Source organism: Phoenix dactylifera, chromosome 13, assembly GCF_009389715.1.
Source record: "Phoenix dactylifera cultivar Barhee BC4 chromosome 13, palm_55x_up_171113_PBpolish2nd_filt_p, whole genome shotgun sequence".
Taxonomy (NCBI): Eukaryota; Viridiplantae; Streptophyta; class Magnoliopsida; order Arecales; family Arecaceae; genus Phoenix; species Phoenix dactylifera.
This window is the reverse complement of record NC_052404.1, coordinates 1,952,705-1,975,269: the sequence shown is the minus strand read 5'-3', so window position 1 is coordinate 1,975,269 and position 22,565 is coordinate 1,952,705. Positions and strand designations below refer to the sequence as shown.

Sequence of the window (22,565 nt, the reverse complement as noted above, 5' to 3'; positions counted from 1 at the left end):
AGATCAATGTGTTTGGTAGGCCATGGTCCAGTGATTAAAAATCCTCGAGTATCCATGAGTAACTTGTTTAGTACGGTATGGGGATCCAAGATCACCGACCACATAATACCGCAAATACCCTTGATATATTTTAGATGTATTTTTTATATATTTTTAATTCTCATAGATAAAAAATGTAAGTCAATATGCTAATTCCTATAATAGCTCCATAATTTTGTCACATATTCTACTTTTAGTAGCCCTTATCATATATTTATTAATCATATAAAATATATTATAATAATATATTAATATATTTATCAATATATGAATTATTAATATATTATATAAAAATATATTTATTACTCTTATAAATTATTAATCTTATAAAAATATGTTATTTTTATTATAGAATTAATATTTTTATTTATACTTATAATAGATTTTTTAATACTAATAATTATTTTGATTAAGAAAATAAGGTAAATAGGAGTAATATATTAAATATTTTTATTATATAAATATAAAATACAATAATATATTTCTCCTATAATTTAAAATTATCCTACAATAATAATAGAATAATAATATGATTAGTAATATATTATATTACAATATATATATCATTAATATAATATATAATATCAACATAATATTATATATATATAATATTGACATAATATATTGATGATATATTGATATATCAATTTTTCAGCTAAATTGAGGGGTATTTTTGTCTTTAATTTTCAATCCAGGATATCTGCCATGGGGTGATCTTGGATTTCCAACCTCAAGGACGGGTATTCCATCACCGAGTTGGGCAGTGATTTGAAGAGTAGAGGTGATTTAGGATCACCGCCATATAGGATCACCGTAGTGCAACCAAACGCAGTAATCTCATCACCTCCACCCACATCACTCTTGATCCTGGAACGATCACACCATACCAAACGCCCCCCTAATGTCCTCGTTTCCAAAACTCGAGCCCACTCAAAGATAGATGAGTCAACTCCACAATGATCATAGGTAAAAGACAGAGTGCAACAGAAACAAGCACTTTTTCGAATCGAGAAGAATAATCGACTCTAAAAAATCATGAGTCATGAAGAAGTCAAGTCGACTCCAGAATAACCATAAACAGAATACATATAGCAATGAAAATCACCTCCTGAGTCTTCTAATATCCATGTCTTTCAAAAGAATAACTATTTCCTAATAGTGCTTGTGTTGTTAAAGTTTAAATTTAAATATAATCTAAGTTGAGTTATATAAGAAGAAGAGAATGAAGGACGAAGTTATAATACTTAATGGAAGAAGAAGAAAGAAGAGCATTGGTTTTTTCTAATAATGTACCCAAGCATATAATTTTTCATTCCTCTTTCCCCTTTGCTGCCTCCAAAAACATAAGATGGTAAACTTGAATTCAAAGTATCCAATATTTTTTAATACTTTACAATTGAGATCATAAATATAACCAGCATTTTATATTGTTATTCATGAATTAAACTTTTGCCTCCAACTCTTTTTGTAAAACCTAGGTGATGAGATGCATATATAACATAGTTATATGTTTATGATGAAAAATATATTTGCAAATTTGTTGAACATCTATTCTACTATATCACATGCACTATGGTGCTCGCATTGCATGAGATATTCATGATGCCAGCATCTCTATATTTATTATTACTTACCGCATTCAATTCTAGCTATTTCCACACCTCCTTATCGACCTGAACAACAAATACTTATCCCCTCCACCCCTTTTGGCATTATTAATGAAATATCCTTAACTATTTTACAAAAAATGGAACGAAATGAGATTGGATTGTCCCTTACTTGGGCAAGAGCTTTAACATAGTTGAGAAATTTACTACTAAAGAGTCTAACTACCTAAGAATATTTCGTAAAGTGCTAATAAGGTTTAGGTGATAAATTTAAATCGTTAATTAACATTAGTCCAAAATTGATCTGAGTTTTGGTTTTGAAGAATCCAATCGGTTGGGAAAGGGAAGTTAGGAGAGCAAGGTGTTGCGAATGGCTTGTAAAGAGCTAATATATCTTTGGCCGATTAATTGAGATTAGCCTGAAGTCAAGTAGTTTTATATTCTGAAGAGTACAATCGATTAGTTTAGAGAAGGGAAGCTAGGACAGTGAGGTATCCAAAATACAGTGTTGCAGGAGTTAAGAAGAGATAAAAAAAAATAAAGGAAGGTTTAGTTCGCAAGATATATGCATCCTCTTTTTCCCAAAATTATCTATGTATAAATAATTATATATAATGTGGATTCGAATGCTAACTCAAATCATTGGCCGAGCACGAGATGACAACTCTTGGAGTAGTTCCTTTGAAGATGCACACAATTTTCAGCTGGACCTAAAATTTGTTTCCAAGTAGTTAAGAAAAAATTGGCCCGAGCTATATATAGATTCCATCAGGCAGAAACAGGACCCATAAGAAAGTCCAATCTTAAGTAATTCAGATCAAAGTTTTAAATCATAAAGATAGAAGTGACTCGGTTTCTTCTTGAAATGAGACATTTTATTGTCCGGCGACATCTTATAGATATCCTCGGTGTCTCTTTTTTTTATTATTTTTTCTTTCTTTTCTCCCTTCATTTTTTTCCTTCTATCCTCCTTATCTTTTTTTTTCTTATCTTGCTCTTTTTTTCGTTTTTGCCTCTCTTCCTTCTTTCCTTGCATTCTTTTCTTTTTCTTCACCATCCATTTATTTCTTTCCTTTTTTTCCTTTTATTTTTCTTTCATTTTTTTTTATTTTTATTTTTTCTCTCTCTCTTTCTTCTTCTTAGATGGGTTTTAGAGTTCTCACCTCATCCCGATCTTATTTTAGATGGAAGGGTAGGATGCCCTTCACGTATGGGTCGATCAAAATCCAACATTTAGATGTTAGGATGAACAAATTATTGTACACCGTTGATTTTTATCCCTCTATTTCATTACTTGTTAGACTTTCACTCTAATGCCATCCTTTCAGCGGTGTCGATGCGGTCTATCAAGCAGCTTTTCCGAAACTTCATCTGGAGAAGGCACAGTGGCAGAGGTGACGTCCACTTGTTAGCTTGGGATGTAGTATGCCAATTGACCAGGTATGAAGGGTTAGGGGTGTCATCACTAGTGACGAGGCGGGATGCCCTCGCGGCATGACATTAGCTAGATTCTTATTAGAACCAGACAACATGTGGTCTTCATTACTGAGGGCCAAGTATGGCACCTTGTCGATCAGAGTTCGTGTCGGACACCACCATTCACCTATTTGGAGGGAGATATGCGCGAGAGCTTTACTGGTGCTCCCGGCAATCGGGTGGGCCATTGGTGATAGGTGATCCATCGATGTATTGGAGAACAACTGGGTGACCGGGCTGCCGATCAGTCGATTGCCGACCATGATAGATATGGATAGATTAGCTGGACATAGGGTCAGTGACCTGCTTGTACCCGAAGAGGGACGGTGGAAGGAGGGATTTGTTCAGGAGGCCTTTAGAGAGCAGTTGGCAGAGAGAATTTTGGCACTACCCATTCTAGCTCGGGAGGAGTTAAAAAGATTGGTCTGGGTGCCCACAGGACGATCGAGGGTGTGTGCGGGTGATCTTCATGCACTGGTTAGCAGGGGGCCAGCTCGGTAGATCGATGGAGGATAGATTTGGAGGTTGCAGATTCACCCTCACGTGGCGTTATTCATCTGAAAATTAGCTTGGGGCTGCCTACCGACCAGAAGTTTGTTAGTCCGACGAGGTGTACGGACCACTCCATGCTGTGATGTGTGCACGGATATCGAGGAGACCGCCTGCCACGTCCTTATTTGGTGCCCCGGGGCTAAGCAGATTTGGAGGGGGTCACCTGTTCCCCTTCCATCGTCGCAGGAGACAGTACTGAATTTGATACACCTATTGAGGGATTCCATGCGGAGCCCTAGCACTGTTGAGACAGTGATCATGAAAGCATATCTGGCCTATCACATATGGTTGGCCAGGAATGCCTACTTGTTTGAGTGCAGGAGATCGTCTCCGAGGACAGTAGTGGATATAGCCTTGATTCATGCTGCGGAGGTCTCCTCGGTTACCGCATGTATTCTTTTGGAATGGTCACGAACATCTGGGGTACCCTGTCCGCTATCACAACACCTTGATTTGCCCTCTTTTCTTGGGTGCCCCCACCTATTGGGCATCTCAAAGTGAATTTCGATGGTGGTATGTCCGGAGATGGTGTATTTGGAGGTGTGGGCTTTGTAATTAGAGACCATTTCGGCAGACTGATTGCAACTGGAGGTCGGCGCACCCCCGAACTGACTGTTGTTGGGGCAGAGTTTCGGGCAGCCTGAGAGAGTATCTCTTATGCGAGGCGGGTACTTAGTATCGATAGTGTGTGCCTGGAGGGGGACTCCTCTACGGTGATTGATTGGATTCGGAGAGTGAACAGGTACGAAGATGGTCACCCGTTAATCCGCAAGATCCATAGATTGGCCTGGGAGTTGGGCACCTTTCAGGCAGCTCACGTGTTTTGGAAGGCGAACAAAGCAGCAGACTGGATTGCCTCTTTTATTACCTAGCACTCCGAAGACTTCATCTAGACGATTGTAGCAGATATATCCTCTTTCTTGTACTCTTTACTTTTTTTTGATTTTGCAAGCTGTACCCATGTTAGAACTATATGAAATGCCATTTTTACCCAAAAGAAAAAAAAATTGTTGGATTTCCAAAATCTATTGTCGCATCCATCAGAGTACCTCCTACAAACTAAACTTTGTGGTGATGGGAGTAATCCATTCGCTTAAAAAAAATCCTCCGGCTAGTGGGACCAAAGAATTAGTGCTATTTATGAAAATTAATGGAATACGGTGGGTTTATTGAATCATAAATTATCACGCTACCATGAAGCTAACTTGAGAAATTTCATGGGTATTATTCAACAAAATAAAAGTGATGCTATCAGCCTAACTCTAGCAGCAAAATTTTTCATCTTACGGTTCTTAGATGGAAGCCAAGAGATTTAAGTGAACAAAAATCCTTTATCATGCGCATTAGAAGAGATCATATGGAGCCGTATTTTTTTTTTTACCACATATCCTATTGCATCCATCTTAAAATGGAAACCTAAGGGTCAAAGTGGGATGAGACTTCATCTTGACTTATAAATAGAAAAAAAGAAAGAAATACATAAATCATCATCCATGAGGCCACTCATATCCCTCTCTTCTTCCTCGTTGAGTTGTTCTTTTCTCTCCGTTCGGCTGTAAGGCCTCTCTCCTCTTTACCGAGTCTATGTCTTCTCTTTTAAAATATAGAGTTCCTTTTTTTCTATGGCTACGAACTATATTCATCAATACACAGTATATGGCCAGATGATACATTTTTAACAAATTAATTATCCAATGACTCATATATACCTCCAGGCAAATTGATACACAACTTCTAGAATATTGTGCCCGCTGGTATACGGTACATGTTCAGGTATTATAGACTCGACAAGTTTTTTATACATACTTTAAGCTTCTTTGATATATACTCAATAGCAACCTAATACGCACTTTCAAGCAAATCGATATATATCTAGGTAAATTAATACATAGTTCTCAAAATATCATCTTCACCAGTATACATTACAAGTCCAAATAATACACGCTTGACCAGTTTTCGATACATAGTTTAAGCTTTTTTAATACATAATCAGCAGCAATCCAATATATACCTCTAAATAAATAGATATACAGTTTATAGAATATGGTGCTAACTATTATACAGTCAATGGCTATATGATATACACTGGGACATAAACTCTCATAAGGAAGAAAATTTGGAGAAGGAGAAAGAGATTCTGGGAGAAGTAGGAAGGCTTCATGGACGGATAGAAAGGAAATGATGGCTTCACAAGGTAGAATTGTAGAAGAAAGGGATACAGGCAGACGATCGCAATTACGAATTTTCTTTTTATTTTATTTTAGTCAAAGGGCGGGCATACATCGTTAGGAGCCCTACTCCAAATTGGTTCTTCGTTTCCCACTTTAAGTTGGATGCATCATTTAACAACATATTAGATTATTATAACGTACAAATGCCCTTCTCCATCACCAATCATTCATGCCTTGTTCACCCATTGATAGGACAGAGGGTAGGTGGTGTCAGTCTGAGGTGGGCTCAAGTATTACTCATCCAATCACCAACTTTCATAAAGAGTCTAGTAAATTGAGCATTAATACGATGGTGATCTGTATTCCTCTAAGAAATAATCTTTAATATTCTTTTAATATGATTTTATGGCATAATACTTCAATTCTCCCTTGACATGCTGCAAGGCCAAAATTTTTGGCATTAAATTGCAGCTAGAAAATCCCTGCGGCTCTCCATTCTCAGTTTCGGAATTGCAGCTGATGAGTCCTTAAAAGCAGAGCCGGAAAAATGGGTGGTAACCCGGCGGAAAGCACTGCCGTGGCAGCTGTAGATAGAGAGATGGCTCGGCCGGGCCCGGCTGCTATTTCCCCGAAATCAAAGGATGGCAGCATCAAAACGCTGCTGCTGGGGGCCACCCGGTTACTGCCTTGCATCAGCTCCCTGCTCCCCAAGGGCACAGTCCTTTTACTGTAGCTCTCTTTGTTGATAGATGTGCTCTTTGGTTGTTTCGTTTGGTGTTTTAAAGAGCAAGAATGGAGGATCTGAAAAGAAGGGAGAAGTGCTCATTATAAATAAATGGTTATAAATGAATGGAGCCCAGAAGAAATTGAATCTTTTTCTTATGACAATTATTTATAAAGATTACTTTTGAAACCTAATAATCCTTTTTCGCGTGTGGGCGCACGTGCACATGCAGAGAGATGAAACATGACAAAACTTCATCCAATAATTATTGACTTTTTTTTTTTTTTTTCTAGACCGGATGATTCATACAATATGTATACGGACGTACCTAATAAAATCGAAAAATAAAATATCACAAAGTTTCCGAAGCAGTTCTCCATCCTCTGTCCATAGGGTGCTACCGGCATTCAAATAACATCTTTAGCGGGAACTTCAAATTTTACTTATAGTTATTTTTTAACAACATGCACGCATCGTGCTTGCAGAAGAATTAAGCCTTTGGAACCTCAAAAAGTAATGCTTCCCTCTTTTTCCAAAGCAATAGAACTTTGAACATAGAAGAGAGGAACAGCAATTTGTTGCCTAGACGTGACACTACAAAAGTAGAAGCAACTGCAGCAGCAACTTTAGTTTGCAGTTGTGTTCTTGGTGCAATAGATGCTTATGGAGAATGAGATTGCTTAGTGGTCTTTAGAATCTAGATAGATGAGCTTATCTTTAGTAGAAAGCTTCTAAATCTTTACCAAATATTCCGTCTCCTTCCAAGAAACTATATGGCTCGGATGTATCGATTCATGACATCAATTTTAAGTACAATTAATGAGATGCTGCCCAATTAAGCCATCAATCCCTCTGTGCTATCCTGGTGCTCATGGGACATATCGTTGCATCCCATGGTTCAGCTTGTGCTTGTGAATTACAAAAGTTGTGCCGTGCCACTTGCATGAGGAATTGGTGCGGTGGTTGAAGGGCATCCATATAGCATTTCCTCATTGAAAAGGACGGCCACCAAACAACGACCAACCCTCGACTCAATTCGTTATTGTGCATGAAACATGTTGGATATCAAAGTATAAAAACTTTTCTTTAATGAGTTAGCCCAACATGTGAAATTTCTAATAATGAAGTTAAACAGCGTGGAGACAGAGTTCGAACTCAGGACCTCTGTTCTAATACCATGTTAAAATTAAATCACCATTTGTTCCAAAAATTTAAACTAATAAGTTGAGATAGATTTATTTATCTATTTTATATTTTTTTACATATGTATTAGCCTCCAAATGGATGCCCTGGATGGCCTACATAAGAAAAAAGAATCATCTCATCACTCTTGCCGCAAGTATATGCTAGAGATGAAATATTGATATGATAACATCACATGTTTTTTGTCGTTTCATTTTAGAGACATGACATTCTAAGTAGCAGGTGATTGAGATGACCTGCATATAGACGGTGAAGACACAAGATTTCTAGCCAACCAAACCTTTTCTAATTATATATACGTGGAACGACGGGACCACGCGTGCTCACACAAACACGTACATACTCACAGAGAGAGAGAGAGCACGGTGGGAACAGAGCTTTGATTTCACTGGAGTAGCCCAGGTTCGAAACGCACAAGCATCGATTAAATGCGGGGACCGAATACCCTCCGTCTGGTTTGTCTGGTGGAGTTGCTATCTAGTCTGCCGGTTGCTTAAGTAGTGCTGGTGTGACGTACTCACACGTGCAGCTTCCCACGGGTGGGAAGGTATGAGTAAAATTTGCCTATCCGTATCGAACATTCTCTAACAAAGAGGAGGTCTAGTGAAGGTTGCTACGCGGATGAGATTCTTCTCACCCCCTCTTCCTTTCTTTTAACACACACACAGAGAGAGAGAGAGAGAGAGAGAGAGAGAGAGAGAGAGAGGACACATGACCTAAAGACCAGTACAGATGGGTGCAAGAGGGGAGGAGGAGATGGAGGAAGAGATTAAGAAGCACTTCATCCTTGTTCATGGGATCGGGCATGGGGCATGGTGCTGGTACAAGCTTGCCACTTTGCTGACTTCGGCTGGCCACAGAGTAACCGCGCTCGATCTTGGTGCCAGCGGGGTGCACCCCAAGCAACTTGACGAGCTCCGGTCGTTTACCGACTACTGCGAGCCATTGATGGAGACAATGGCCTCGATCCCACCGGATGATAGGGTGATCCTCGTCAGCCATAGCTTCGGTGGACTAAGCATTGCTCTTGCCATGGAAAAATTCCCGGAGAAGATCTCCGTCGCCGTCTTCGCCACCGGAGTGATGCCAAGCACCACCACTCCTGTGTCCGACATTGTAAAAGAGGTACTAATAGTCCTTTGTTGTAAGATAGAAATATTGGAACGGATTCGCTTCGTAAAAAGAAAGATGTTAATAAGAAATTAACCAACCATTTATTACTCTATCATGGAAGCATCCTTGATAAAAATCCTCTAAATGTAGAGAAGAAAAGAAAGTGGCTGATTTAATCCAAATCTACTTGTTATAATATGCTAATGATCTATAAATCTTACATATTTAGTCTTTGTTAATCTTAAGGGATTGGTAACTGATCAAGTAGGTATCGTACTAGGAACAAAGAAAGGGAAAGCAAAAGGAAGGGAAAAAAAATGTTGTTTTCTTTTTTTTTAAAAAAAAAAATGATGCTGCCTTTGTTCCTGATAAATATTAATTACAAGCATATTTATATCTTGTAGTGGTGCATGTCTGGCAATTCAAAGTAATGTTCATATTCATTTCAAATATATAATGGAAGAAAAGAAAAATTTATGTTTGAGATAATAGAAGGAATCCTGGTAATACCAACATAAATTCATACCAGCAGAATCTTGACCCAAGCGGTTGGTACCCTTCTTTATTTGGAATAATTTCAGATTTTGATTCCCAAGTGCAGAGAGAGAGAGAGAGAGGATAATGTCTTGCTTGAGTCGTTTGATCACCAATGAATGTAAGATCTAAAGAAAATTCGAACTGAACTATCCAAAACTTTTGGGTCTTTGAGCAATGCAGTGAACTCTCTAATTATCCTAGAGTTGATAACTAAATTTAAAAACACTGTGAAGCACAAAGGAACCAGAATCTGTAATTACTTCTCTATTATTTCTAGTTCTACAGGACGCATCCACTTGAGGCGTACATGGATTCCAAAGTTATGATCAGCACAGACCCCAAGAATAGTTCAAGTCTTCTTCATTTTGGTCCCAAATATATGCAGTCCAGGATGTATCAGCTCACTGCACCAGAGGTAAGGATCTAAAAAATTTCCAACCATGTATTTCTTCCATTTTTTAACCTTCGATCTCCCTATAATCATATGGTTTGCAGGATTTCATGCTAGCAACTATGTTAGTAAGACCAGGTAGTCTGTTCCTCGATGATCTAACAACAGAAGTCAAGATCACAGAAGAAAATTTTGGGTCTTTGAGTCGAGTGTACATCGTCTGCAAGGATGATAAGTCCATGACACAGGATTTCCAACGTTGGATGATCAAACGAAGCCCAGGGACGGAGGTGAAGGAGATCGGAGGTGCCGATCATATGGTCATGCTTTCAAAGACCAAAGAGCTGTACAGTGTCCTCCTAGACATTGCTGAGGAGCGCCACTGAGACACTCTCCTGTGGTTAGGAGTAAAGTGTGGTTCCATGTTGAGCTACTTGCAATAAAGGAGAGCGACATCCACAAAAAAAAACAAAGGTACATTTTGACAAACAGTCACTTAAACCCGTGCATAAGAAAAATAAACCCGTGCATAAGAAAAAGAGGCTAACGACCAGCCTTTTTTTCTTCTTCTTCTTCTTCTTTTCCCTTTTTTTTCTTCTGCTGCGGGTTCTTTATATAGTGCATGTACGAATACACGCAATAAAATCAAAAAATACTAGCTCGCGAAGTGCCCGTGGCAACTCTCCTCCTCTTTAATTCACTGTTCGCTCATGTACCACATCACTAAAAAAACTCCTAAACGAGTGAATCAGGTTGTATAAAAAATGAGGAAGAACTTTTTATTAATCAATAAGTTCTCAAAAAAAAATCCAGGATAGTAACAAATGAATACTTTGTGGTTTGCTTCTACTCTGGTTTGGCACCATGGTCGATGAGTTGGTTTGATATCTCTTCTTTGTAAACTTGTGCGTCTTAAGCTTTAAGACCTGTTTCTTCTTAAAACAGCGCAAAATTGGTTACTTTAGTATGTTAATTGTCCTTTTTTTAAAAAAAAGTATAGCGTTAATTGTGATACATCGTTGATTGGGATTGCCTTGGAAAACAGGTGAACAGCAGATCCAAGATGGCGGCGCACAGAAAGTCAAAAGATGACCAAACTGACGGCAGACTAATCTTGTGTCATCTTGCAATTATCTGAACTTTATGTACTATTAGTATTCATATGGTGTAATTATCTGCCCCAGAACTTTGTGGAAACAAAAAGCTTTAGTCTCCGTTTGACTGTTAAAAAAAATTAAAAGGAAAAAAATAAATCAACGGAAAAAAAGGGAGAAAGATAAGTTTGAAATGTGAAAATTGCAAACAAGGCGGTCTACATGCGCAATGTTATTTTCCCTCGAATTTACTATTGGATTGAGTAAAAGTTAATATCTTATAGCATGTACTGATTAGATTATATAAGCATGCATTGGAGAGAGAAAGAGTTCGAATATTTGGAGATGCATCATCCAAAGCTTGAAGCTATAAGCTTAAGTAGATTCTTATCCAGCTTTCTTTTTCCTCGCTTTTTCACCAAACCAAACAAAGCCCTAGAAGAAAAAAATTCTCCCTGTTAAATCTCTCCAATCTTATGTATAGCTCAATGTTGATATCCTAAAAGTGGTAGAAACTACACAGATTTGTTGATCATGTAGTAGATTGTTGGGTTATCCCTCCTATGTTGGAGGAGACTTAGCCCAACAAATGTGGGCTAAATTAATTAGTTTTAGCCTATTTGGTTGGACTATTTTTGGCCCAAAACGTGAGGCCCATTAGGGCAACCTTTTATGTTGAGAATGCAGGGTATGTGAGCCGTCTTCCACGAATTAAAAATAGAGGGAGGCAGGGGAGAAGATGCAGAATTGATATTCAGCGCGCAGTCTTGATCAAACGACGATCGGGAGGTGATCCGTGGTCCGATCGAGCTGAAATTTGGACAGCAGGTTCGCAACACGTGGTTCTTCAATCTGTACGGTGTGATCGCCATTTGCAGTCTTCTATCACAGTCAGATTTTTCAGAAACGTGGCTGCTGTTTATGTGAGATCTTCTCAATCTTTCTCTCTTATAATTGATGTTTGCCAAGAATATTGTTCTTGAGATTATGTGGTGATATATGCCTCTAGTTTTGGCTAGAGAGAACAGATTGTATACCCATTATTTGTTGATAGTGGAAGTTTTTGGGTGGACTACGGTCCCGTGGTTTTTACTCTCCACATTGGGGAGGTTTTCCACGTAAAAATTTGGTGTTCCTTTTGTGTTTTATTTTTCTGATCAGCTAAGTATTTGTGAATGCCTTGATATATATATATTAGGTGGATTGGCTCTAGTTGTTTGTTTTCTAACAGGTTTACACAAGGTGGGAGAGTTGTTGATTCCGTTGTGCTTTAATTATCTTGTTTGTTGTTACCTCCCAATCCCAACAAGTGGTATCAGAGCGAGGTTGTTGAATTGTTTTATCTTGTGTGAACAATGGAAACAAATACTGCTAGAATGATTAATCTGAATGGTACTAATTATCATACATGGAAAGGAAAGATGGAAGATCTTCTCTATGTGAAAGGTTATCATCAACCGGTATTTTCTACTATGAAACCTGATGATAAAATTGAAGAGGAGTGGAAATTGCTCCATCGACAAGTGTGTGGATATATCAGGCAATGGGTAGATGACAATGTTTTGAATCATATTAGTGGAGAGACACATGCACGCAGTTTATGGACCAAGCTTGAACAATTGTATGCCCGGAAAACTGGAAATAATAAATTGTTCCTCATAAAGCAGATGATGTCCTTGAGGTATCAGGATGGAACTCCTATGACAGATCATTTGAATACATTCCAAGGGATCATTAATCAATTGGCCACAATGGGTATCAATTTTGATGATGAGGTACAGGGATTATGGCTTCTAGGCACTCTGCCGAACTCGTGGGAGACAGTGAGAACAACTTTATTTAACTCAGCCCCGAATGGTGTTATCTCAATGGATTTAGCTAAGAGTAGTATTCTGAATGAAGAGATGAGACGAAAATCACAGGGTTCCTCTTCACAGTCAGATGTCTTAGTTACTGAGACGAGGGGGAGGAGTAAAAGCAGAGATTCGAAGTACAGAGGCAAGACCAGAAGTAAGTCCAATAAATTCGCTAATGTTGAGTGTTATCATTGTGGTGGAAAGGGGCATATCAAGAAGTATTGTCGGAAGCTGAAGAGGGAAAACAAGCAAAACAAAGATACAGATAAGAAGAAAGATGATAATGATAAAGATCAGGTTTCCATTATTGAAAACTTTCTTATTGCTTGTGATGTTGATGTTGTTAATCTTGCATGTCATGAGATGAGCTGGGTAGTTGACAGTGGTGCTTCTATTCATGCTACATCACGGAGGGATCTCTTTTCAACCTATATAGCTGGTGATTTTGGAGTTGTAAAAATGGGAGATAGTGGCATAGCCAAAGTTGTCGGTGTAGGCGATGTTTGTTTAGAAACCAACAATGGCACAAAGTTGGTTCTTAAAAATGTGAAACATATTCCCGACATCCGTTACAACCTACTTTCTGTGGGTAGACTTGATGATGAAGGATTCTGCAATACTTTCTCTGATGGTAGATGGAAGCTCACTAAAGGAGCTTTGGTTGTGGCTACAGGTAAAAAGCACTCAACTTTATACTTGTTACAGACAGGGCTCTCCAGAACCACTATCAATGCAGTGGAGAATGAAGATACAGTTGAGTTATGGCACAAGAGACTGTGTCACATGAGTGAGAAAGGCTTATCGATGTTGGCTAAGAAAGGACTACTACATGGAGTGAAGAGTACTCATCTAAGAAATTGTGCTCACTGTTTAGCAGGTAAGCAGAACAAAGTTTCCTTCAAAGCATCCCCTCCTTCCAGAAAACCAAATGCACTTGATCTGGTGCATTCAGAAGTTTGTGGTCCAATGAAGACAATGACACTTGGTGGTGCTCGTTATTTTGTGACATTCATTGATGATCAATCAAGAAAGATATGGGTTTACACCTTAAAGACAAAGGATCATGTATTGGATGTTTTCAAACAGTTTGAGGCCTCAGTTGAGAGAGAAACAGGGAGAAAGCTGAAATGTATCCGAACAGATAATGGAGGAGAATACTCAGGTCCATTTGATGATTATTGTCGAGAACAGGGTATTCGGCATCAGAAAACACCTCCGAAGACACCTCAATTGAATGGTTTGGCAGAAAGAATGAATAGGACATTGGTGGAGAGAGTCAGATGTTTGCTTTCACAAGCAGGGTTGCCAAGATCTTTTTGGGGTGAGGCTTTGAGTACAGTTGTACATGTATTGAATCTCACACCTTGTGTTCCCTTGCAGTTTGATGTGCCAAACAGAGTCTGGACAGGTAAAGATGTTTCTTATGATCATCTTCATGTCTTTGGATGCAAGGCATTTGTGCATATTTCCAAAGATGAAAGGTCCAAACTTGATGCCAAAACTAGACAGTGCATATTTTTAGGGTATGGTCAGGATAATTTTGGGTACAAGTTTTATGATCCAGTCAGCAAAAAGCTTATTAGAAGCCGTGATGTCGTGTTCATGGAAGATCAAACCATACAGGACATTGAGAAAGCAGATAAGACAGAGCCACAGTATAGTGATGACATGATAGACTTGGATCCAGTTCCTATAGCACCAACACCAGTGCCAGAAAATGCTGATGAGTTGCAGAATGACCAGCCAGATGCAGTTGATGTGAATGAAAATGCTCCCATACAGGCTGAAGCAAATAATGATGCTGATAATCAGTTGCAAGAACCAGATGTTCCAGCTCAACTAATTAGGAGGTCTAATAGAAATAGACAACCTTCCACACGGTATTCAACTAATGAATATGTGCTACTTACTGACGGGGGAGAACCCGAAAATTATGAAGAAGCGATGGAAGATGAACACAAGAAAGAATGGATTGAGGTCATGAAGGATGAAATGAAGTCACTATATGAAAATCACACCTTTGAGTTAGTAAAGTTGCCTAAAGGCAAAAGAGCTTTGAAGAATAGGTGGGTGTACAGAGTGAAGCAAGAAGAACACTCATCATGTCCACGGTATAAAGCTAGATTGGTTGTCAAGGGATTCAGCCAAAGAAAAGGTGTTGATTTTAATGAAATATTTGCTCCAGTTGTGAAGATGTCATCTATTCGAGTTGTTCTCGGTTTAGCAGCTAGTCTTGATCTAGAGATTGAGCAGATGGATGTCAAGACTGCTTTCCTTCACGGTGACTTAGAGGAAGAAATTTATATGGAGCAGCCGGAAGGTTTCGAGGAAAAGAAAAAAGAGGATTATGTATGCAGATTAAAAAAAAGTCTTTATGGCTTGAAGCAGGCACCGAGACAATGGTACAAGAAATTTGAGTCAGTTATGGGGGAGCATGGTTACAAGAAGACAATTTCTGACCATTGTGTTTTTGTGCAGAAATTTGATGATGATGATTTTATTATTTTGTTACTTTATGTTGATGACATGTTGATTGTTGGCAAGAATGCTTCTCGGATTGATAGGTTAAAGAAGCAATTAAATAAGTCTTTTGCTATGAAAGACTTAGGGTCAGCAAAACAGATCCTTGGCATAAGGATTAATCGAGACAGAGATGCTAAGAAGTTGTACATGTCACAAGAAAAGTACATTGAGAAAGTGCTTCAGAAGTTTAATATGGACAAAGCTAAAGTGGTTAGTACTCCTCTTGCTACTCACTTTAAATTGAGCACTAAACAGTGTCCTTCTACAGATGAAGAAAAGAAAGACATGCAGAAAGTTCCATATTCTTCAGCGGTAGGAAGTTTGATGTATGCAATGGTGTGTACAAGACCAGACATGGCTCATGCAGTTGGCACAGTTAGTCGTTTTCTTTCAAATCCAGGAAGAGAGCATTGGAATGCAGTGAAGTGGATTATGAGATATCTTCGAGGTACGTCCAGTTTGAAACTTAGCTTTGGATGTGAGAAACCTATGCTAGTTGGTTACACAGATGCAGATATGGCTGGAGATGTTGATACTCGCAGATCTACTTCAGGTTATCTAATTACTTTTGCAGGAGGAGCCGTGGCATGGCAATCAAAGTTACAGAAGTGTGTTACTTTCTACCACTGAAGCAGAGTTCATTGCAGCAACAGAATCATGTAAAGAGTTGCTATGGTTGAGAAAATATATTGAGGAGCTTGGTTTCAAGCAAGAGCACTATGTGTTATATTGTGATAATCAGAGTGCTATCCATCTTGGTAAAAACTCTACCTTTCATTCAAGATCGAAGCATATAGATGTGAGATACCATTGGATTCGAGATGTTCTGAGTTCTAAGCTGTTGGAACTTGAAAAAATTCATACAGATGACAATGGTTCTGATATGTTGACGAAGTCTTTGCCAAGAGAAAAGCTTGAGGTATGTCGATTGATCTCCGGGATGGTGAATCCCTCTACATAGTCGGGAGGGGGAGATTTGTTGGGTTATCCCTCCTATGTTGGAGGAGACTTAGCCCAACAAATGTGGGCTAAATTAATTAGTTTTAGCCTATTTGGTTGGACTATTTTTGGCCCAAAACGTGAGGCCCATTAGGGCAACCTTTTATGTTGAGAATGCAGGGTATGTGAGCCGTCTTCCACGAATTAAAAATAGGAGGCAGGGGAGAAGATGCAGAATTGATATTCAGCGCGCAGTCTTGATCAAACGACGATCGGGAGGTGATCCGTGATCCGATCGAGCTGAAATTTGGACAGCAGGTTCGCAACACGTGGTTCTTCAATCTGTACGGTGTAATCGCCATTTGCAGTCTTCTATCACAGTCAGATTTTTCAGAAACGTGGCTGCTGTTTATGTGAGATCTTCTCAATCTTTCTCTCTTATAATTGATGTTTGCCAAGAATATTGTTCTTGAGATTATGTGGTGATATATGCCTCTAGTTTTGGCTAGAGAGAACAGATTGTATACCCATTATTTGTTGATAGTGGAAGTTTTTGGGTGGACTACGGTCCCGTGGTTTTTACTCTCCACATTGGGGAGGTTTTCCACGTAAAAATTTGGTGTTCCTTTTGTGTTTTATTTTTCTGATCAGCTAAGTATTTGTGAATGCCTTGATATATATATATTAGGTGGATTGGCTCTAGTTGTTTGTTTTCTAACAGGTTTACACAAGGTGGGAGAGTTGTTGATTCCGTTGTGCTTTAATTATCTTGTTTGTTGTTACCTCCCAATCCCAACATAGATTTCATGCCTTTTAGGGAAAAAAAAGAGAGGGAGGGAGATCCATCCTCACAATAATTATCCAGATCTAGATTTTTATGGATGCACTACTTTATGTTCCAGTGATCTTGATATGAACCAACCAAACTTATACTTCATTAAGTGATCATTAAATATATCAGCTAACCAAATGCATGGTATCATGCTATGTTCTTAGTCCAGGGAACAAATATCCCAAGAAAAGATTTTAGCTAATTAATGCACTCTTCCTTAGATGACTGAGACAATTCTAGACTCTCTCTCAGCCTTCTACTCTTTAGAAACAATTAATGTCTAGAGGAATTGAAATTCTTATATATCAAGCAAACGGGAGCATATTTTTCACAACAAACTCTGATTAAAAATTCACAATGCGACAGGAGGCTTCTCAAATGCTAAAACCAGCATATATTCCATTGTGCTAGTGGATGTATATATCCCTTGCAAGTGTAATACAAATGTGCCTTTAAATACTGAAACAGACTACTGATAATAATTGTGGGAGGACCATGGTCATGATATCCTAACCACTTGATAATGGTAGAGAGAAAGCTAACAAGAAGCTAAATCCTAACCTATTTTATCAAAGAACAAAATCCTGTCATGACACATATTGGAACATATTACTGGTTAAAGGATCACCTGCAATGCTTCACTGTTTATGCTTCAGTGAGATTGAAAGAATCTGCAATCTTGTAAAACTTTTCCCTGACCTTCGGCCAAGTCGACTCCGGTGCCTGAGCATTTAAAGTGAAGAGCTTGCCACTGCATGCAGTACATACAGCAACATTATGCCGGCGAAGGGAAGGGCCCTCCACTCTAAACTCCAGCTTGTAGTAATTCACCTTCTTCAATGGATCTTCCCTCTTAGTTGCATCTATCAGAGACGCCGTTACATCGGTCCCTCTTCTGGTTCCAGAAATCCTCCTTAGCACCGTCTCTCCAACCTCCCTTGGGCCACCAAAAGCTTCAATCCTGTGAAGGCACAAGCACCAAATCTGTATATATAACCAAATGGTTTGGCTATAGTCTTTTAATTAATCCTTTAATGGTGAGCTTGGCTTGAGCAAAATTAACATACGAGAAATCACGAGGAACAGGAGAGACGATGACGCTGACGTTAAGCTCGCCATTGGATCCTGGAGGCCCGAAGGCTACCACAGGCTCGCTGAGACTGCGAGGAGACTGTGGGGGTGGCCTCCCATTGCTTAATGGTGGGGGATCTAAGGTTCTCTGAGCCTCAGCTTTGTCCACAACTCTATTGAGCAGTGTCCGGTCCCCAACCCAGCCTGCTGGATATATAAATTCTGCACAAATTTGACAGTTTTGAGAACAAAAAAAAGCTCAAGAATCCGAAGTTGGCATACCATATTGTACATATAGAGGCCAGATTTAATATCTGGTATAGTTGATTACACAGTAATCTGGTGACCCAACGTAACAATTCAGAATTTTACCTAAAAAGACTAGCCGAAAAGTATTATTTGAGTTTCTTGTCATGTATAATTATCCAAAAATCTACCCAATAAATAACTGATGTGGAATTAAACACACGCCTACATGGTCCTCACATACTCCCCCTGTTTTAAACCATAATGTCCTCGTTAAGCTAAATATTCAAATCCATTCAAATCTAATCACAAGCACTATGATCGGCCCATGGTCGGGCTCAATGAATTCGTGCTACAATATCTCCTAGTCTATATAAGTTATGGGTCGGATCTGTTCTGATACTATTTGTAACAACATAGCACCTTACCCAAAAAGACTAGTCAGAAGGTATTACTTAGGTTCTTTGATCTTATATAAATATCAAAGATCTATTCGGTGAATAACCAATGTAGGACTAAACACACGCCCATATAGATCCTCACACCCAATCCCTTATCTGGATCAATCTTCAATCAAGAACTTGAGTTCTAAGACTGCAGTTGTTGTTAAGTAATGAAGTTAAGTAAGATGATTCTAGAGTGTGAATCTCATTTTATAGACCAATAACAAGGTAGCTCATCACCATGTCATTCTAACAGGTTGACAGAGCATTAATTTCATTCGGGAAAAAAAAATAGAAATATTATAAGAAATGATATTTTGGGCAAAATTATTAAGAAATCAATAGAAAAGGGATCAATGATGTACCTGAGGATTTAACAAAACTTGCTTGTGCTGGGCATAACTATTGGAAAGCAGAATTACCATAATTTATTCATGGAATAAAACTTTCATTTTTTTCTTTTTTTTTAATGCAACCAAACACCCCTTAACATAACATTATTCCAAAAATTATATACATAAAAAAATAATAAGATTAACCTTACTTTTTTAAAAAAAAATTGAGGAAGGAGACCAACACCTCAACCAAACTATCCAAGTCCAGAATATTATTTTGATTACTAAAGTCTGTGAGGAGGCCTACCCCAACTTACAGACCTTCAAAGATACATGTCTAATGCATCTAGTTGCGAAGCAAAGGGATATCATCACTAAGTTCACAAGATAAGAATAACTTATAAAATTACTATTTGAACAGATAATAACTATTCTTATTTTTTTTTTATTTCATATTCTCGGCCCCAACAAAAAAAGAGGAGGTGAGAAGGGAAACTGGGAGTCACCGAAGCCATAGTTGGGAGCGAGGCAGCGAGTAAAGCCCTGGACAGGGTAGAGGACGTCGAGCTTGAGACCCCGGCCGAAGTCCGGGAAGAGGCCGAGGAGGAAGCTGGTGACCCCTCCGAAGTTGGCCCCCACCGCCACCAGCGACGCCGTCCCCACCCCGGCCAGAAGCCGCCTCCGGAACACCGCGGCCAAAGGAGCAAAGTCCTCCGCCGGGGATGATTTCCCCCCGGCGGAGCAGCGAATTTGATGAGTGGGAATAGAGGAGGAGGAAAAGACTCCGGCCCGGAGAGCCATCTTTTTCTTCCTCTCTTCTGTCCTTCTGGAGCCTCAGCCGAGAAATGGCCGGAATTGAGTGGACGACGGAGTCTCGTTAAGTTATCCCGCGTGAATTCTATAGCTGGGAATTCTCCGCACGCTCCGTAACGCCATTGTAACGAAAACAACCGTCACTATTTGTTTAGGCTAACTTTTGGCCGGTCCAACATTGTTACTGGTGCTTACAATACTATATTATTACATCATTAGATCCGATTCACAGGGAAAACGTCTGCTTATTTACGATGAACATTGTAATAAAATAATAATCAAGTAATAGTTGTTCTGAAAAAGAAAGCCCCTGACCTGTTATAATATAACAGAAGATGTCTTCAATGTTGTTTGCCACCAAGGTGGTAGCTCAGTTGGAACGGAATGTTTGCTTCCAACCAAGTGGTTCTAGATTAAAAATGCGCGGGTATCGAATAAATTCGGAGACCGCATGCCCCACACCTGGACACAGGGTCTGGAAGCGCTACTGGTCGGCTGGTACCAAGGTAGCGCCGGAATAACGTACTCATCCGTGAGGAGGTTGCCACGTAGGTGGAGCCGCCCGCAAGATGGAAATGGTATGAGAAACATAAGTATGCCTCTACCTCTGAGGTGATAGGGGGTGCTTTCTACCCGTATCAGACATGTTCCGGTGGGAGAGGGGTCCAGTGTGGGGTTGCTACGCGGGGAAGGTTCTCCCCCCCAGGAAAAAAAAAAACCATATATGCTACACTTGTGGGTACACTGATTATACAATAGGTAGACTTAGACTACCTATTGGGAGAAATTATTAGCCATAGACTAGCCTAATGAAAATTGGATAGATCAACCAATTTAAACCACTACTGCCTCAAAGGTTAGCTATGGTTAACTATGATTAAAAAAAAATTAAAAAAAATCCTGAAAACTATTTGTAACCTTCCGACCCCAGCGGAGGTCCTATTCATTCCTAACCTCGCATGACCTAGCAACACCATGACCCAAATCTCCCCGCCACCACATCAATACCTAAGCTCACGCCGGTGACCTGAAGTCTCTGAAGGAGTGTGGTGAGAAACCAGTGGCATCAAAGACCTTCTTGATCTTCTGCAACAATGTGCAATGGATGGCAGTAGCAATTTAAATTGACTAATGTGACCAATTTTCATTGGTCGGTCTATGGCTAACATGGTAAATTACGTCTACCGATAAATTGACCATTAATAAAGGAAGCCTTTACCATTATTTCTTCTTGATGCAATAAATATACTTCTTTTTCTTTCTCCACCGCCAATAAACCAACATGAGTTAACGGAGCCTCCCTTCCTCTTCTTAGTAGTTGTTAACTAATATGTTAAAGATACTATTTTTTTTTTTATTGCGATAATGAAAGTGCTAGCATAAAATTTGATGTTATATACAATAACAAAGCATTTTGAGGATCAATTCATTTGTTATCACGCTGCTACTATTATTTTATTAGAGAAAAAATTATAGATGGAGAAGTTAATCCGATTCCAATCTCCATAAAAGATGAACCATCCATATTTTTACCAAAGATTAACGATCGAACATTTAAAAGTTTTGCACATCAAACTTGATATTGTTAGTATAGGGTTTACACGACGGTGAATGTTGAAGTCAATTGCGAAATCCTCAAACACTAAATAATTTTTCTTTTCTCGTGGACAAATAATTTAGTTTATATCGTTCTGGTATAAGTTAGTTAAAGTGAGACTTGGGCTCAATATATGCGTATTGTTTTGGTGAGAGGCATACATTGAGTGTGGCCTGACGCTTTTTTTTCTTTTTTTTTAAAAAAAAGAGGATGAGTGTCAAGATTTGATGGCGTTGGGATGAGATCGAAGAAGCAGGATGACGTGGCGGGCGGGAGTCAACACCGGGTTGACCATTACCCGCCAGACGCCCGGACCATTAACGCACTTCCTCTTCTTTCTTCCCTGCAGGCTGCAGCAAATCAATAAACACACTTCCTCTCCTTTTTCCCTTCTTTCTCTTCTTTTTCCCCCTGCCAGAAAACCAATAAATTTTAGCATGAAAATTCTTCTGTTCTGTTCCATGGTGATCATATAATCAAGTTGATCTGAATGGTGAAACTTGGTGGATCCGCCTCTATTTGTGATGGTTGTATGCTGCTGGAACCTTTAAAAGCTAGTAATTAAATTGCAGATAATGTCATAACATTTTTCAATCCGATCCTAGTCTTAAAGAACGTAGCCAACAAGGAAAGAAAAGTTCTTCATTCTAACAAGTGCATGGCAAATGGCAAATTGCTTTGGATCTTTCTCCTATCAATTTGTCAGGAACCTATCTGCTGGTAGTAGGCTTAAGTGGAGCATCTGAGATACCTTGACCTCTCCAACACTGATATTGCTACATAACCCGAAGCTACAACCTGAGGGAGAGGGAGGGAGTAACAAAAACAAGAAAAGCAGCGTGCATATTCCTTACTTTTTCCTTCTTCATAGCTAGAGGCCAAATAATAAAGATAGAGAGCTCAAAAAGAAGATACAACCATGAAAATTCTCGGCATTTATGTTGTCTTTCTATTTCTTCAATCCTTCCCACATGAATCAACTCCAAGATCTCCATGAACCATT

At 39.1% G+C, this 22,565-nt stretch overlaps 2 protein-coding genes across 2 annotated transcripts; one reads left to right on the top strand and one right to left on the bottom strand.

Annotated features, from left to right (window-relative positions):
- The first annotated feature begins 8,463 nt into the window (after positions 1 to 8,463).
- Positions 8,464 to 11,027, top strand: LOC103707290 (probable esterase PIR7A). The gene is made up of 4 exons (XM_008791719.3): positions 8,464 to 8,897; positions 9,700 to 9,837; positions 9,918 to 10,287; positions 10,859 to 11,027. The coding sequence occupies exons 1-3, from the start codon at positions 8,505 to 8,507 to the stop codon at positions 10,197 to 10,199; spliced, it is 813 nt and encodes a 270-aa protein (XP_008789941.1). The 5' UTR covers positions 8,464 to 8,504; the 3' UTR covers positions 10,200 to 10,287; positions 10,859 to 11,027.
- A 6,401-nt stretch (positions 11,028 to 17,428) lies between these two features.
- On the bottom strand, positions 17,429 to 20,021 carry LOC103707289 (psbP domain-containing protein 7, chloroplastic). Its single transcript, XM_008791718.3, has 3 exons — positions 19,659 to 20,021; positions 18,125 to 18,350; positions 17,429 to 18,018 (listed from the first exon to the last, which is right to left on the bottom strand). The coding sequence occupies exons 1-3, from the start codon at positions 19,951 to 19,953 to the stop codon at positions 17,703 to 17,705; spliced, it is 837 nt and encodes a 278-aa protein (XP_008789940.1). The 5' UTR covers positions 19,954 to 20,021; the 3' UTR covers positions 17,429 to 17,702.
- Between the last annotated feature and the right edge of the window lie 2,544 nt (positions 20,022 to 22,565).